This window comes from Terrapene carolina, unplaced genomic scaffold (assembly GCF_002925995.2).
Source record: "Terrapene carolina triunguis isolate 2854851 unplaced genomic scaffold, T_m_triunguis-2.0 Scaffold629, whole genome shotgun sequence".
Classification (NCBI taxonomy): domain Eukaryota; kingdom Metazoa; phylum Chordata; order Testudines; family Emydidae; genus Terrapene; species Terrapene triunguis.
In genome coordinates, this window is record NW_020664980.1 from 13,114,647 (window position 1) to 13,131,597 (window position 16,951).

Here is a 16,951-nt window from a genome sequence, read left to right on the forward strand (position 1 = left end):
GACCACAATTCTAAGGAAACGTCTGTGGGCTGGACGAATGGCTATGTGGAAGTATGTGTCTTTCATGTCGAGGGCGGCGTAACAGTGTCCTGGATCCAAGGAAGGTATGATCGTGCTCAGTGAGACCATGCGGAACTTCAACTTCACCATGAACTGGTTGAGTCCTCTTAGGTCTAGAATGGGTCTGAGACACCCCCCCCCCCTTTGCCTTGGGGATAAGGAAGTATCGGGAGTAGAATCCCTTGCCCCATAGCTCCTGAGGAACCTCCTCCACTGCCCCTATGGTGAGGAGCGATTGCACCTCCTGTATAAGGAGTTGCTTGTGAGAAGGGTCCCTGGAGATGCACGGGGAAGGGGGGCGGGAGGGAGGGGAGGAGCAGAACTGGAGAGAATATCCCACTTCTACCGTGCGAAACATCCAGCAGTCTGATGTTATTTGTGACCAAGCACAGTAGAAGTGGGACAGATGGTTCAGGAAGCACGGGGAAGAATCCGGGATACTGGCAGGTACACCGTCCTCGGGCGTCCCTTCAAAAGCCTTGTTTGGAGCCCAATGGTGACTTGGTCGGGCCCTGTCCCTGCCCTGAAGGCGGGGTTGAAGGCCCGCGCCAGTTATTTCTGTTCCTACAGCGGTAAGAGTCCTGCCTTGGGCAGGGCTGTACTGCTGTGGCTGAGACTTGAAATGCTTGCACTGGGTAGCCGTCGTGTGCATCCCCAGCGACTTCATAGTTGCCCTTGAGTCTTTCAGGTTGTGCAGCCTAGAGTCAGTCTGGTCCGAGAACATCCCTGCACCTTCAAAGGGAAGGTCCTGCAAGGTCTGCTGAACGTCCAGAGGTAACCCAGAGGATTGGAAGTTCTCCTCATGACCACCCCCGAGGAGATGGTATGGGCCACTGAAATCAGCCAAGTCGAGGGAGGCCTGTAGGGAGGTCCTCGCTACCGCCTTCCCTTCCTCAACCATGGCGGAAAATTCCGCCCTTGATTCTGCGGGGAGCAACTCCTTGTCCTTGGACACAGAGTCCCAAGAATTAAAGTTACACCTGCTGAGGATAGCCTGCTGGTTGGCTATCCTCAGCTGGAGGCCTCCTGCAGCATAGATTTTCCTGCCATGTGTTTGGCCTCCTTAGCCTTGGGGGCCGTTGCCTGTTGTCCCGGCGCTCCTTTTCATTCACTGCTGAGACCACCAGGGAGCAAGGGTGTGGGTGAGAGAATAAGTACTCGTATCCCTGAGACGGGACAAAAGTACTTCCTGCCAGGCCACTACTCCTTGTTGCGGTGCCGGGGATCGCCGGTGCCGAGAATCTCTTGCACTAGAGTCCTTCCTTGGCACCGATTCGCGGACCGATGCAGGAGCGCTCTGGGCCTTGGCGGTCACGGGCCGCTGGATGGAGTGCAGCTTCCATGAGCAGCTGCTTTAAATGGAAATCCTGCTCCTTTTTAGTCCCAGGCTTGAAAGCCCTGCAGATCTTGCAGCACTTGGACTGATATGCCTTCCCCAGACACCTAAAGCAAGAGTCATGGGGGTTGCTATTTGGCATGGGCTTGTGGCATACACTGCATGACTTAAAGCCTTGGGTTTGCAGCATGTCCCGGAGCCCAAAAAGGGGTGAGCGGATAGGGACGATCCCGCTCACCAACATCTATGCTAACTATACTAAACTACACTAACAACAACTACTATAAAAGAAACAAAGAGAACTAGATAACTAAGCTAAGGGAGCACTTGCAAGGCAAATGAGACGCAGTTTCAACGGAAAGAACTGAAGGGGGGGTTGGGTGGGCAGGGTCCTATATTGAGCGCCATGAAGGCGCCACTCCAGGGGGCTCCCCAGCCGACCCAATGGGAGCTGCTAAGGGAAAAAGTTTCCGACGACGGTGCACGTGGTGCGCCCATACCTGATTGGAATCGATGTGAACAAGCACTTAAAGAAGAACCTGCTTTCTAGAGCCACACAGGTTTTCCCCAACTAGCTCTCCACAGTATCTTTAAAAATAAGTTTAAGACCATGATCCCAGCAGGTATAGGTGTTATTTGATTTAAAGCCATTTCAGTTGCCTTATGCTTTTAGGAAGTTGGTGAAAAATGTAATCCCCTTACTGTATAGTCTGTGCTTTACATCATACTGCACATCATTCATCCATCTTGGCAACAACATTCAGCTGATAAACACGGATTCTAAAACGAGCCAATCCTGGAGCACAACACGTAGGAGTTTTTCCTCCACAAATCCATCCAACAAGGTTTCCCAGATTTTTCAAAACAGATTCACTGCTCTCATTTCATTGACTGCATTCATGTTTTTCAAAATTTCACAAAGACACTTTAAAAAAACCGCTATTAACATTATTGAAACTATCATACATACATTTCATTTCTAAAAGCTGCCTTCTCAGCTGAAGGCTCCTTGACAGCTACAAATTAAGTAAGTATTTTAATGCAGATTTTGGCTGCCTTCCTGAATTCCAGAAGTGCCTATACCTAAAAAAATTCCCTACTCCAAGTACATTTGAAAATCTAAATCCTATCACAGTTTAATAAAATGGTTCTCTTTGATAGCTGGAAATAACTGGTATATTTTAATTATAGTGTTAGATTTCAGATGTCAGTTAAATCTTGATAACAGAGAAAACCCACAACAAGTTCTAACTCCGATCAGCTTATGACTTCCCTCCCGCCCCAACTGATCTGCCCACTTCACCAGCCAATCTCATTAACTCTGACATTAGCCTTTGGCTGGGAATCAGAACGTAGCAGCTCTGCATCCAATACCAAAGACAGTATGCATTTTTGAAGTGAATGTTAGGTTATTTCTTACTGTCTAGTTGGATAAATAAGCCTGTGTGAAAATGAAAATCCCCAGCAAAGAATGGCAGGAAAGGACACGATCAGAGTTACCATATTACAGTCAAGATCATTATCAATCTTTCCATCTTGCATAATCACCTATGAGTTGACATGAACCAGCACCATTATTCAGTAAGCTTACTGATCTGTGAAGAGATTCAGCAACGGAAAGAGGAGGGAAAAACCACCTCTTCTTGCAGCATTAGGCAGGAAGAGGTGGTGTAGATTAGCTTCACTTTCTGGTAGTGGGGGAAGGGCAAGGAAGATTAATCTTCCGATGCATTATGAAGAAGGAAAACAGAACTGCAAACTTTCTGTGGGGACCGGACTGAAGACAAGAGATCATAGGTAACATGTGTCCCAAGGTAACACAAAAGAGTATTTTAGTTCAAAACAACTCTGTAAAAAGGTCAAGAAAAAAATCTGATATTTACAAACATTGGGACCAGTTATGTGACTAACTATAACAAACTGGTATGGAGCAGTCTCCAGTAATGCTGTCACTAATCACCGTGCAAGTGGTGGGTGTCATGCTTATTTCTGTCCCAGGGTAAAAAGAGAAGCATAAAAATCTAGCAAAGATGAAGCCATTTGTGACAGGAGGTTAGACAATACACACATTGCAATAATATATCACACACAAAACACTAAAGATAGAGTATTCAATGCAGAAGGTTCATGGAAAATAAAATTCAACTACAGAAAAAGTTTTCATAATTAAAGTTTATTTCTTCATTTTTTCTTAATACAAAGCTTTGGCATTAGCAAACTTTAATGAAAAATAAATGTACTAAATGTAACTGCGTATGCTGCATGATCAATAAATGATGCAAAAAATAGGTGTCTCTCCAAGGCAAATCTGTCAGAAAGTGTTTCTTCAATACCATTCTGCTCTGTGGGGTAAGAAAGAGGACAGAATATTTATATTAGTTAAAGTTAATACTGAATGTTTAACTAAAAACTGTCAAATAAAAGTCAGTGTGAAAATTATAGAGAGCTAAAAATGGTGAATGCGGTTCCCCACATCATTGTTTACTATAATGCGTGAAGAATATCTGTTACTAGAATTCTTCACAACACTGCCTTAGGTTTGAGTCTTGCTTCTAAACCACTGGGAAATTACTGCCCAATGCCAGGAGCCTCTGGACTATGAAATGTGGTTGTGCAGTTGGTTTTGGGAGGCCAGTCTCAGGTTATTTCTGGTGATATAGAGCAAAATTTGCCTATTATCTAAATAATTAACAGGGAAGGCAGCAGAGAAGTCAGACAAGTTCCTGGAAGTGTCTCCCCAGCCTGGGAATACCACAAGATGTTTTAAGGCCAAGTGAAAGCAGCCATTTAATGAAGTGCCCCTTACCGTTATTCCCTTCTTATTATTATAAAAATGGTCATAGTTGTCTGGAGCCATTATTTATCTTTTGTACGTGCACATGAACACAGCAACTAATGCCTTAAATCAACCTGTTTGAACAGTGGGGGAGACAGAAGAGGAAGCAAGCAGCAGGGAACGTCCCTTGGAAGGGTTTCACTGACTGAGAAATGCTCTCTGAGAATTCCATCACAGAACGCTTAGCATCGTCCACTTGCTTAGTTTACTACTACTCCTCCTTCCTGCTTGCTTCATCTTCCAAGAGGAAAATGAAATCCCTACCTTCATGTTTAGTTATTGTTCACTGATTGCAGGGGCACTGTCAACGTTCATTTTTATAGACAGAAATGGGAAGTAAAAAGCTTTTCTGCTTTTCCTTCTTTCTTGCATCTATACTAGTGTGGCATTTTATGGAAATCACAACAGAGAGTCATGACATATCTGGCACATTGACCAACATAGGAGAAACTTTTCACCTGATATACTTTGCACATTAGGCAGCAGTGAAGCAATTAATCAAAAAATAGTGGCATGCATACACAGGGGACAGGCCTAAAGAGGTTGCTTAGACTCCAGTGAAATCCAGTGGGGAAGCCATGGAGGTTGGGAGGCTGCAGCAGGTACTGAAGTTCCATGAAGAGAGAAAGGGGCAAATTTTTGCCACCCCCCTTTCTGTACTCTTTCCATCTTCACTAGTCTATTTCACTCTCTCTCTTTTTTTTAAAAATAGTGTTTTTAATCTACTGACTAAGCTTTCAGTTCTACCACTGTTGCTGACAGTTCACATGACAATGATGCAGTCTTTGCCTGTGTCACTTAAATACTGGCCTGAAGAAATTCCCTGGATGCTGTAGCTCCTTGTGAATAAAAAGAGTTGGTGTGAAATTTAACGCAATACTTCCTGCTGCTTACTAAAAGAAAGAACCGTAACCAACAGAGCATCAACAGGAAGACAAGATGAGGCGCTGAAGGGGAAATGCCAGAAATGTAACTGGTTCTGCTTCTAGGAGTATACATTGACTGAGTTTTCTCTATCCTCTTCCTAATGCACGTGGCAGTGCCCAGAAATGCAGAAATTCCTTTTCACAGGCACATGTACACAACTCCTAACAACTTCCCTCCCCCAGTTTTTCTGGCTATTTTTCACAGCAGCCGACTGTCTTAAGTATGGAGGTCACCATCTCTAATTTTGCCAACTCCCTGATAACTAGCTGCAATTCGATATCTACAAAGCTACAAAGCAAGAAGCAGCAGTGCAAACTTCCCATTACTGCTCTTGAGTCCCAAAATCATCTGAAAGGAGCTCCCCTAGTGATGTAACATTTATATCCTTCCTCCTCTGTGAAAAGGAATTCCAACAGTGAAAATGGGCTTGCTGAGCTGAAATCTGAGAAACAGACTGAAGCTGCCAGAAAGCCACCAGATGGTAACAACTACTAGTTCCCATCAGGCAGAGTCTGGCCTGGTGGACTAAAGGTATAAGCTTACTATTTAAATGTATCAGCTGATTAAATGCTCATTCAAAAACTACAGGGTCTAACCAGGCTCTTTGATACCCCACTCTTTTTTTTGCACTTCCCCTTTGCGGGGAGCTATTTTAGGCAAATCTAGCTACATGTGCATTAACAATTTCTAGTAAAGACTTTTACATAGAAAGAGAAGGCACTCACACTTTGAAAAAACCTCATTTCTCCCATTCTTCCCCCCCGCCACTTCTTCCCAGTGTTGCCTGTGACACAAGCACCAAACACAAATAGATAGATGCATATCCAAATTTTTACTTACTCGTCAGCATTCAAGCTAGCTGTAGCTTTGATGATCATGTAGCAGAGTGTGAGGGCACTGAGGAGGCCAAAACTGGCAATAATAAACCATTCTTCTGTTGATAAAGGAAAGGGAGGAAATCACTCGGGGGAGAAGGCTTATGTCAAATCGATGTGAACATTTCCCTCAAACGCCACTGGCAGAAGGCTACAGGGTTCTAAGCCAGGACTGGCACCAGGAAGTAAAGCAGAAGGAAGTTAGCCACAGAGTTACTGGTTGGAGAAGGCTAGCGAAGAAGAAGTGGAGAGAAGATGTGGGGAAAAAAGCCTGGCACAACAATATCTCCTGGCTGAGCCCCAGGGTTAGCAATAAAGAAGGATCATTTAACAAAGTAAAGTGAAATGCAAGACAAGGAAAAATGTAAATGAAGGCTCTCCTCTCCTCCCAGTTAATATGGATATTGTCAGGGTTGGTTTGGAGAGCCCAAAATGTGACTTCATATACATGTGTATATAGACACATACTTATAAAAAATTAAATTATTTTTTTAAAAGCAAATACTTTAGGGCTATTTTTATTTAAACAAAGTTAGTGCCAGTTGCCAAGCACTAAACCACAACTCTAACAAATTTTCCACATAACGGAAGGATGTGATATTTGGAAAGGAAACAGATTTCAGTTTCAAATGATTATAAAAATGTACAAATGCTTTAAAATAAAAAATATTTTGCTATGACCTTTTAAAAAAAGCATTCAATATCGAAGGCATTATTAAACAGACACTATGCTCTCTCTCCTCCTGAGAAGTTCTGCATGTGCAAATAGGTTTAATTATAAATATTCTGGTTTAGTAAGATGAATTTTAGGCTTTACTTGAGTGTGCCAGAGAAATGTGTGTTATACAGAAAGTTAAAACCTGAAAAGCTTTTTTAAAGAAACTTTATTTTATAACCACTATCAGAATGAACTGGTTCTTATATTTCTCTTTTCTTTACCACGGTGTTCCATCTTTGAAAGGCAGGTACTACAACAGGGAACAGACAGTCAACACACCTGCCTTCAAGGAAGTTGAGCAGTTAGCCTGGTTTAATTGCAAACTTCTTTCTCCTGGATGGGAACACTCTGAACATTAAAAATTGTTACCAGGTTTAATCTGTGTTCGGGAGAGCTAAATAAGGGATGGATTAGTAATGACAGATGCTGGACAAAGTGACTTCTTGGTTTTGTGAACGAACTAGATTTGGAGTTTGGATTTGCCCTTCTCAGGCCAGCACACTAATGGATATTGGTACATTTGGAAGAAAGGTGGGAAAAGTGGAAAAAGCAAAGTTTTCTATCACAAGTTTGCTTTGTTGTAGCATCATAAGAAATGTTCCATAATGCACTGTATTTAGAAGCTTTTTTTAGTAGCTCTGCTTATTAACATAGGTCAGAATACAAGCAGTGTCCCCCAAGTTTATGAGATTGGGTGAATAGATATGAATGAAGAAAATATGAGAAAATCGACTGCCTCCAACATGGATTTGAGTTCTGTGATGCAATGAGAAACAAACACTTATCCATACATCAAATCATTACCCTAAAACATTTAGAAAATGATGCAATGCCATGCATACTGTATTCTCAGGGTCTTTGTTTATACACCAGAAACCCCAGGTGGAATCTACTCAGTGGAATTTCCTCCCGTTTTTCCTTTGAAGAGAGCCCTGCAAATAGTTTGCTTTCACTGTCCTACAATATCATGATACCACGAAACATCCAGATTATGCTGGGTTCAAAGACCTTCGCATCAAACACAAAAATCGTATGTTATAAAGGCAGACATGACAAATACTAGGGCTAATCTCTTAGATCTCTGCTCCTGGGCCTTAGGGGTTCCAAATGCAACACACTAATTGAGAAAGCGTCTAAGTACCCATGATAATACCTATAACCAATTTAGTAACTACTAACCCGTTCAATAATAGTCTTGCAGTATATTTTTGCTGTGTAAAAATAGTAGACTCCTTTTTGCCAACCACGTTTCCCACATTGGTTACCAAATTAATTTTTTTCTTGAAGTTCACCTAATAATTGTATGCAGTTCTAAATGAATTTACCATTAATAATGAAAGTGTTTGCAACAGTCCCTGAAGTTAGTTTCAATAAAAAACATGTATATTTCTTACATTGAGAGAGGTCACCTTTGTCTCTATAGGGAAAGGTTTCACCGCTGCCCTGTTGTGCAGAACCACAGCAAAAACAGACACCACACAACAGGGAAACCGTGAAACTATAATAAAAACCAAATAATGCTTACTTGTTACGGCAATGTTGATCTCCCCTGTCCTTGGAGTTATTTCCCCGTCCTGTGGAAGCTGTGACATCCCAGAAGTACGTAGGGGCTCCAGGCTGAGTGAGTTGTCATTGGCAAAGTCACCAAGTGCTGATCGTCTATTGGCTGGCTGGCCTCTGGTGAGCCTTTCCATATCAAAGGCTACGTTATCTGTACATGGCACACTTGGCTGGAAAAACATTACTTCCATATTAAAATGTTAATTATTCTATACACAGGCAGCCTGCAAAAGTCTCCCTTGCTTAAGTGTTTTTTTTTTAAATAAAGAAGACACTGAATATGTACAAAAGCCTATCTCTATCATAGAGAGACAAGGCGGGTGAGGTAATATCTTTTATTTAACCAACTTCTGTTGGTGAAAAGAAATGTTTGGCTCTTCAGGTCACTGTGTGTAGCTCAAAAGCTTATGACTTTTACCTCACCCACTCGGTCTCTCTAATATCCTGGGACCAATAAGGCTACAACAACAAGGCTAAAAACCCTTCTGTACATAGGTCAGAAAATATTATGATTCAGGAGAGGGAGTTGAATATGTTGGTGGCCTATAAACAACAGTATATTCTTAAGAGTAAAGAAATTTGTTACCAGGGGCCATAAAAGCTGATTTCTTTGTACTCTACATCAATAGTGAGAGGTATTAGACAAGGCATGTCAAATTACACTGTTTCCTCCTCTACCAACTCAGGTATGTTAATCACAAAAGTAGCTTGCCCACAATGTGTTATCTGCTGTTATTTCTAGAAAGTTTGTGCAGTTTGACACAGCTAGGAATGTGGGCCTGATTTCTCCCTTGCTGTGCTTGACCCGATAGCTACTATAGACATGGCATAAGCTTTTCCTTCCCCTTTATATGAAGGACATAATCTGCCTGAGAATCACCAATGCACTCAGAACTTCTCCCCAGACAAGAAAACGGGAGGAAGATCTCCTTTGAGACCATCCTCTAATGTCTCTTTGTGAATCAGCTAGCAGCTGGTAGTTGCAGAATGGATTCTCCAAGCACTCAACCTCTCTATATGCATTTGAGGTCCTCTGGCTGAAAAGACAGAGATCAGAGGCCACACTCAAACCACAGGAAGAAGGGCTCCAACTCGGCTGAGCAATATGCTCTTGCCAACCCACCATGCCTGCTGTGATGGATTTCTTATTATGAGCTACTTTGTGTGAAGAAGTTACTTGAACTGGCTGTATCAGTTATGTAATAAAGGTCACAAATATGTAACTTACTACAATTCCCAGAGCCTTCAAAATGTTCAGTTTACACATAGGACAGGTACAGTGTTCGCTAAGCCAAGGATCCACACAGGCTTTGTGGAAAACGTGCCTAGAAAAGAATACACAGGGGCGCACACAATTTATTAACCTGCACAGAGTTTCATAGTGTACAGCACGAACAGTCTCACACTCAGATGAGATTTCAGAAATGAAACTTCCAATGAAAACAATTTAGAATCTTGCAACACAAACTAAAAGAGACGAAGAAAAGAACATCATGGACCTAACTGCAGAATCCATCTCTGTTAGTGTTCTGTGCTGTCTGGACCAAGGAAATCTAAAGTTCTGCTTTCCTTTGCTATCAGTTAATCATGATTCACTTAGGAAAAATAGAATTTAAAGCCCTGGTTCTGCACTTGGGACTGCACACGCAGACCCTTGGCACCTGCTGAAGCCCCAATAACAGGATCAGTTTATAACGTGAACTACAGAATCTATATAGGTCCACAACCTTGTCTTTAATGGGTGTAAAACTGTGACATACTGAATATGTAGGCATTCCACCAAATAACAGTGCTAGTAACTTTACACACACCTGTAGCAATAAATAACCTGTGATGTCTTCTAAGTATACTTCAGATTTTTGCAATATTTATATATTTTTTATTACTGATAATATATCATTTAGCTAAATATCAGGTATACAAATGAAGATCCTAATCCCACAATTGGATCATTGCAGGATTATTTTCTGCATATTAAGTTCGATTCTTCTGGATGTAACCACAGTACAAACTGCAGAGTAAAATTTACATGTATGTTTTCTTTTAGTATATGGTTCTAGTTAAGATCCTGTATCTGTGTCAGATGATAATCCTTAATTTTAAACATTTTAAAAGGGGAGATGTATAACAATTTAGAAAGTACCTATTGCAACAGTATTTAGGTACTTACTGACTATCTCAAATAGGGTCCTGCCCCATTAAAATTGTTCAAATATGCTAGCTGGGTTACTAAGTAGTCAAAACAGGACCAGAAACATTACAACTGAGAATAACTAATAATGGTGGAAGTTGGGGTGAGAGTGTCCATCTCCTCTACCTTGACATAATAGTGCTATAATCAACTTTGGTGATTTTGCTGCTGCCTCTCCCTAGCAGGGGGCTAAGTCTTTTTAGTTCTTCTGTGCTTGTCATCAAGAGGGAGAACTGCCACCTCTCTACTTTCCATCAGTTTAAACTGGCTTGTGCGGGCACTGGCCAACCTGCTGACACTGACACCTTGAGGGAACTTTCTCTTGCAGGTTCAGAAGGTGACAACTTGCAGCAGCATCAGTGTCTTCCCTTTCCTGGTTGAACTACATTGGCTGTCCCCCTCCCCATGCAGTTGTAGCTGCTGGGACACTTTGTGGCTGGATTCTTGGGATAGGGGAGAGACTCCCCTAAATACAGCTGGGTCTCTGAAATACAGCCCTGAGCAGCAGCAGAGCCTCTCTGCAGCAGCTGCTTTCACACAAGTTGCTGCTTTCCTCCTCCTCCTCCCATGTCACTAAGCTCCATCCAGGACTTATTCTCAATTAAGTGGCAAGAGCACAGTCCCATTAGAAGTCAAGTTTGAACTAAAAATCAATTGCCATATTACAATTAAAAGCAAACCAAACCTATTATGGATTAATTCTTGGTAGGCTTTTATAATTGGCAAAGGTATGTCAAAGGAAGGAGAAACACGTAGAAGCTTTACCCTATCATATATACCTTTTGAGAACTGGAAAAACAGGTTCACCATCTTATATAGTAAAAACAAATCTTCTAAAGATGAGAAAGCAAAATGGGCTTCTACTTGCACAGCATGTTAATTTGCATTAGACAAGAGATTTGTATGGCCACCCACGTGGCTTGCAAAGACATGCTTTCAGACAGATTGATTAATATAGAGGTAATTAACATTGATTTTGATATAAACTTAACAGGAAAGGACTGTACAAGGATAGTAACAACACGCTCAGGCAAAGGAAGATGATTGGCCTTCCTTGACCTGTCACTTTACCTGTAGAACATTTTTGACAATGAGTAGTCGGGGAAGGAAATGGTATCAGTAGATTATCTACTTTAATACAACACAGCCATGTACTAATATACTTCGTCTACACTGAAAAGTTGTATTGGGATAACTATGTCAGTCGGGGTGAAAAAAAAAAAAAACACACACACATACCCCGACCAACAGTTATGCCAACAAAATCTCCAATGTAGATGCAGCTATGTTGATGGAATAGAGCCTCCGTTGATGTAGCTAACATCGTTCAGGAAGGTGATGTGATGTAGCTAACATCGTTCAGGAAGGTGATGGTCCTACATGAGAAGAAAAACTCCTCTTGGTGTAGGCTATGTGGCTAGGTGGGCATAGCTAACTGAGAAACAGCTTTGTTCTGACATACCTGAGAGAATGTAAAGTGCACCATCTATTCCAGGCTACAGAGCAACCTATAGCTGGCCATCAGAGCAGCTCAGAATCAGGGAGGTGCAAAGGCGCTGTATAGCTGCCTTTACTTCTGCCTTCTATTCTGTGCCCCCTGAGATGCTGAGCATGGCATGTGCCCCGAGTTCTAAAATCATAGTAATACTGCTCATTCTTCCTTCTCTACCATACGAGACATTAAAAGCAGAACAGAGGAGGCATGTCACCAGGAAGCTACTAAGTCTCCAGGTTGACTTCCTGGAGAACAGCTCCTGAAAAGGTTTGTTAGTAAAAATGGAAAGAGGTAGTGCATGTACAATAATAATTTTATGTCCACAGGTATTAAGCTGGTGGCAATACTCAAGTACATCAATGTAATTATGTTCTAATCAGTAGTACTTGTTCAAATCAACTAAGGGGAGTGGGGATGTACAGGTATAACTAAGAGTCTACTCTGGTCTGCAGAACCTTTACTACCAGTGATGATGCACAAGGAAAGATTTCAGCTTGACATTAATAACCAAGGTTGAGTTTGCACAGGTGGCAGTTAGGAAAAAATAACTTTATTGGAAATAGGAGTACATCGGATATCTGCAATTTTCCAAAATATTAGATTGTGAACGTGTCTCACTCTAAAAGCCAGATTAGAGTTTTAAAAAGAAATGTAAGAGATGAAAAGCAATAAATTGCCACCCTAAAGCAACACAACAATTTTATGCACCACTGGATTGGAAGCCATTTAAACATGAAGAGAAATATGGAACTCCACTAAGCTGGGGGGAGAGGTAGATACGCTGGAGGGTAGGGATAGGATCCAGAGCGACTAGACAAATTGGAGGATTGGGCCAAAAGAAATCTGATGAGGTTCAACAAGGACAAGTGCAGAGTCCTTCAGTTAGGACAGAAGAATCCCATGCACTGCTACAGGCTGGGGACCGACTGGCTAAGCAGCAATTCTGCAGAAAAGGACCTGGGGATTACAGTGGATGAGAAGCTGGATATGAGTCAGCAGTGTGCCCTTGTTGCCAAGGCGGCTAATGGCATATTGGGCTGCAGTAGTAGGAGCATTGCCAGCAGATCGAGGGAAGTGATTATTCCCTTCTATTCAGCACTAGTGAGGCCACATCTGGAGTATTGCATCCAGTTTTAGTCCCGTCACTACAGAAAGGATGTGGACAAATTGGAGAGAGTCCAGCGGAGGGCAACGGAAATGCTCAGGGGGCTGGGGCACATGACTTACGAGGAGAGGCTGAAGGAACTGGGCTTGTTTAGTCTGCAGAAGAGAAGAGTGGGGGGGATTTGATAGCAGCCTTCAACTACCTGAAGGGGGGTTCCAAAGAGGATGGAGCTCAGCTGTTCTCAGTGGTGGCAGATGACAGAACAAGGAGCAACGGTCTCAAGTTGCAGTGGGGGAGGTCTCAGTTGGATATTAGGAAACACTATTTCACTAGGAGGGTGGTGAAGCACTGGAATGGGTTACCTAGGGAGGTGGTGGAATCTCCTTCCTTAGAGGTTTTTAAGGCCCGGCTTGACAAAGCCCTGGCTGGGATGATTTAGTTGGTGTTGGTCCTGCTTTGAGCAAGGGGTTGGACTAGATGACCTCCTGAGGTCTCTTCCAACCCTGATATTCTATGATCATATTTTTAGTCACTTTTGACATCAGAACTGTACTCTCCTGCATTCATGGGCTGGTTTGACATGGCATGGCACGGCACAGCTATCTGGCATGGAGAGCTGTATTAACCAAGCTACAAATGTACTGCTGAATATGCTGGATTGTTTAATCAAGAAAACTTAAGAATCTCCACTAACCAGCCTGCTGATGTCCTTACTTCATTCTAGAATCTTTAAGGCAATGAATGTGAGACAAACATAAGTGTGAAAAATGGGATAGGTACTCTGCTCATCCTTCCTGAGCAACTATACAAAAAACTGTCCTTCACTCCCTATTTCCTTATTTCTGCTGTCAATAGTTATTAACTTTTTATTTGTATCACTCATGAGAGCACAGAAAAGATTATTCAGCTGTCCTTTGAGGTAGAAGTGAGCTTGCAATCCCATGGTACATATAATTACGTTACTGTGTTGTGTTACACATTTTAATGCTTTTAGTCACTTGTATATTTTTTTAAAACTCCATAGTCTGGATTTTAGAGTGGGACATGCATTTACAACAATCTAATATTTTGTGAAACAGCAGACATCAAGACTCCACATAAGTATGAAAACAGCTTTAATATGCTGTTATCAGCTAATCAGTGCTCAGTGCTATAAAACCACTCAGATCAAATCAGGCACTGAATGATATGGATTCCAATGTGTACCTAGTAAATATTATGAGATTATTTTAAAGAGATATTAACAGTCTGATAAGGTGTTTCTGTGCATTTAAAACCTAACTACTTTTCTGATATTTTCATTCTTTGCTATTGGTTCTTAAACCTCTTGAACTCTGGGAAACCTTATAAATGTTTTCCAATCTCCCCCCCACCAAGTTTTAATCAACATATTTTTGCCTGCTATTTCTCTCTCCCCTAAATATCCTGCTGGCCTTGATATGGTGGCTCTTGATCAGTCCAGGTTTTTTGGTATTTCCAGGGGTTGAACAGCAGTTACAAACTGATAAGACAATAATGCACAAGTATGAGTAATTTATAAAGTTGAGCTTGAAAGAGGAAGTCCTTGTATCCACACCAGAGACCTTTTCCTCTCCCCAAAATACATGTGAATTAGTCCAATACGGAGCATTCCAAAGGGACAAACCTGAGTAGTTCTGAGGGAGCTGCTCTAACTCACATTAGCTTACTATGGTCTCCTAGAAACGTTATACCAGCAGGGGATAACTGGATGCAGTGTGCTCCGGCCCTGTTCCTCCTCCTGCACAGGGTGCTGCAGGAAAGGAGGCACAGAAGTCAGCTCTGTGGCAGCAAAGGACACCCCCATGCTGGCAGAATTTCCAGCAAGTGACTTTTAATTAGTTTTGTTTTCCTTAGAATGCCTGAGCCAATCAGCCTCTGCATGTGGGTATGTAAACAGTGACCGGATTCTGCTGTACAACGTGACCTCTTTGGGTGGCAGCAAGCCTCACCGCTTTGGTTGAGAGATTCAGGCTAGTGGGGCTCAGGTTAGCACTCTAAAAACAGCATTCGAAGCTGCGGTTCGGGCTGGAGTTCAGGCTCTGAAGCCCTAGGCTCCAGGCTGAGCTGCAACTTCAAAGCACTGTACTGTTGACCTGGGCTGGAAGGCTTGCTGCCACAGGCTGTATAGACATACCCTTTATGCCATTCCAGAAAGAGGGAAGTAGGCCTAAACGTCCCCCACAAAATAGCCCCATTATAGGGAGATTCTTTGGCTGGTGTAATTGTTCCCTACCATTCCCTAGTAAAGGGAGGTTGGGTGGAATGCATTATACTCCAAAGAATGTTGCTCCAGCATAACAGTCCATAGATGGTTGGTACAAGCCATCTCAATGTATAGTAGCACCAGAATAAGGCAGGCACAGATATGGCTAGTCATCTTTGTCACCCTCTCCATTCCTGCACCTAGCACAAAGGAAAATTAAGAAGCTGGCCCAAAACGTGTATGTACTGTATTTTACTTATCAATTTGGCATTCAACCTTATAATAATATATTTTAAAAATGTGCTGTGTTGCTTTTGTTCTTCCTTTCCTTCCTCTCTTTTCGCTCTTCTGTTTCTCAGTATCCGTCCCCCCTCTCCCTCTGTCCACTCTTTTTCTTTCCCTGCCTCTGGTGTCTCCCTCCTTCCCCTCTTCCTGACTCATTTTCTATTCCCATCTTCCTTTCTCCTTTTCTTTTCCAATCTGATTTCCCCAAACTCCTCTCTCCTCGTTTCTAAAACCATCTCCTTAGCTTCTCCTTTCTTTCTTTCCACACCACTCATTACACCGACAACTCGCTACCTCCTCATCACCCCATCCCCACTCTGGTCTCCCTCCTTTTTCCTAGCCTCAATGCTGTGATGGAAAAGTGAAGTGGAATCTGAGTGGAAAAGTTATTTAAGAGATCTGTCTTTTGTTAGTGTCCTTGACGCATTTGTTTCATTACTTGTTTTAAAAACTTATATAATAAGATAATACAATAGAAAAATTTTAAATAAATGCTCAAGTCTAAAAATGATATCACCCTGTGTTGAGGGAGGCTGGGTAGAAATGGAGGCTATCTTATGTCCTCTTAGCACAAAGTTCCAGCAGCCATGTTTACAGGCTCTGAGTGTTGAAAACATTTCAGCTTCTGGAGCACAGAGGTGGCTGTGTAAGAGACATTGCCTTTAACTACAATATGCACAAGTAATACTATGTTGTTCATATTAGTCATTTTCATATTTAATTAAAGAGGAGAATTTTACTGAATGTACTTGAATCTGCCACAAAACTCAACACCTATGTGCACCAGAAAACTAGAGTCTTGCCACAGAATTTAGGTCCAACTTGCTAAGGAGCACACAGGGCTTTGCTTATATTGTACATTGGGCCACACCAGATTTCATTGTACCAATGCATAAGAGTGTCAGACCAGGACTTTAAACAGGAGAGCACAATTCTAGCAGCTAGCAAAAGGAAATGCTACGTTCACAATGGGCTATAAGAAGTAAACTACATTGGTGTCACATGTCATTGAAACCCACTGTCCAATGATTACAGCTTCCTTAAAAGACAGAGGCCAACTCTTTCATTTGGTGCCTCTTGGTCAACATACAGCTCTATCCATTTTTCTAAACATTCTCTTGCAAGACATTTCTTCATGTCTGGCTTATTGACTGTACTGTTTTTATTGCTTTATTACTGATTACAAATATGGTACGAAAATTAGAAGGTGGAGTGGCAGGGAAAAGAGAGTGGAAAGGGAGAGATTAAGATCCTATAAAGGTATTTATTAGTACACCCAGTTCCTTACCTGTTCATATCAAACAAGTCTAGAAAAGCCTATTATCTAAAGAACTCTGTT

At 42.0% G+C, this 16,951-nt stretch overlaps 1 protein-coding gene across 1 annotated transcript in view; it reads right to left on the reverse strand.

The window, feature by feature from the left end:
* Positions 1 to 3,553: 3,553 nt before the first annotated feature.
* Positions 3,554 to 16,951, reverse strand: part of RNF130 (ring finger protein 130) — a 76,064-nt gene continuing 62,666 nt past the window's right edge. Inside the window, exons 6-9 of the mRNA XM_026659330.2 lie at positions 9,541 to 9,637; positions 8,278 to 8,482; positions 6,000 to 6,093; positions 3,554 to 3,738 (exon numbers count right to left, since the gene is read on the reverse strand). Coding sequence (XP_026515115.1) covers positions 3,723 to 3,738; positions 6,000 to 6,093; positions 8,278 to 8,482; positions 9,541 to 9,637 — 412 coding nt within the window. The 3' untranslated portion in view covers positions 3,554 to 3,722. The remainder of the gene's footprint in view (positions 3,739 to 5,999; positions 6,094 to 8,277; positions 8,483 to 9,540; positions 9,638 to 16,951) is intronic.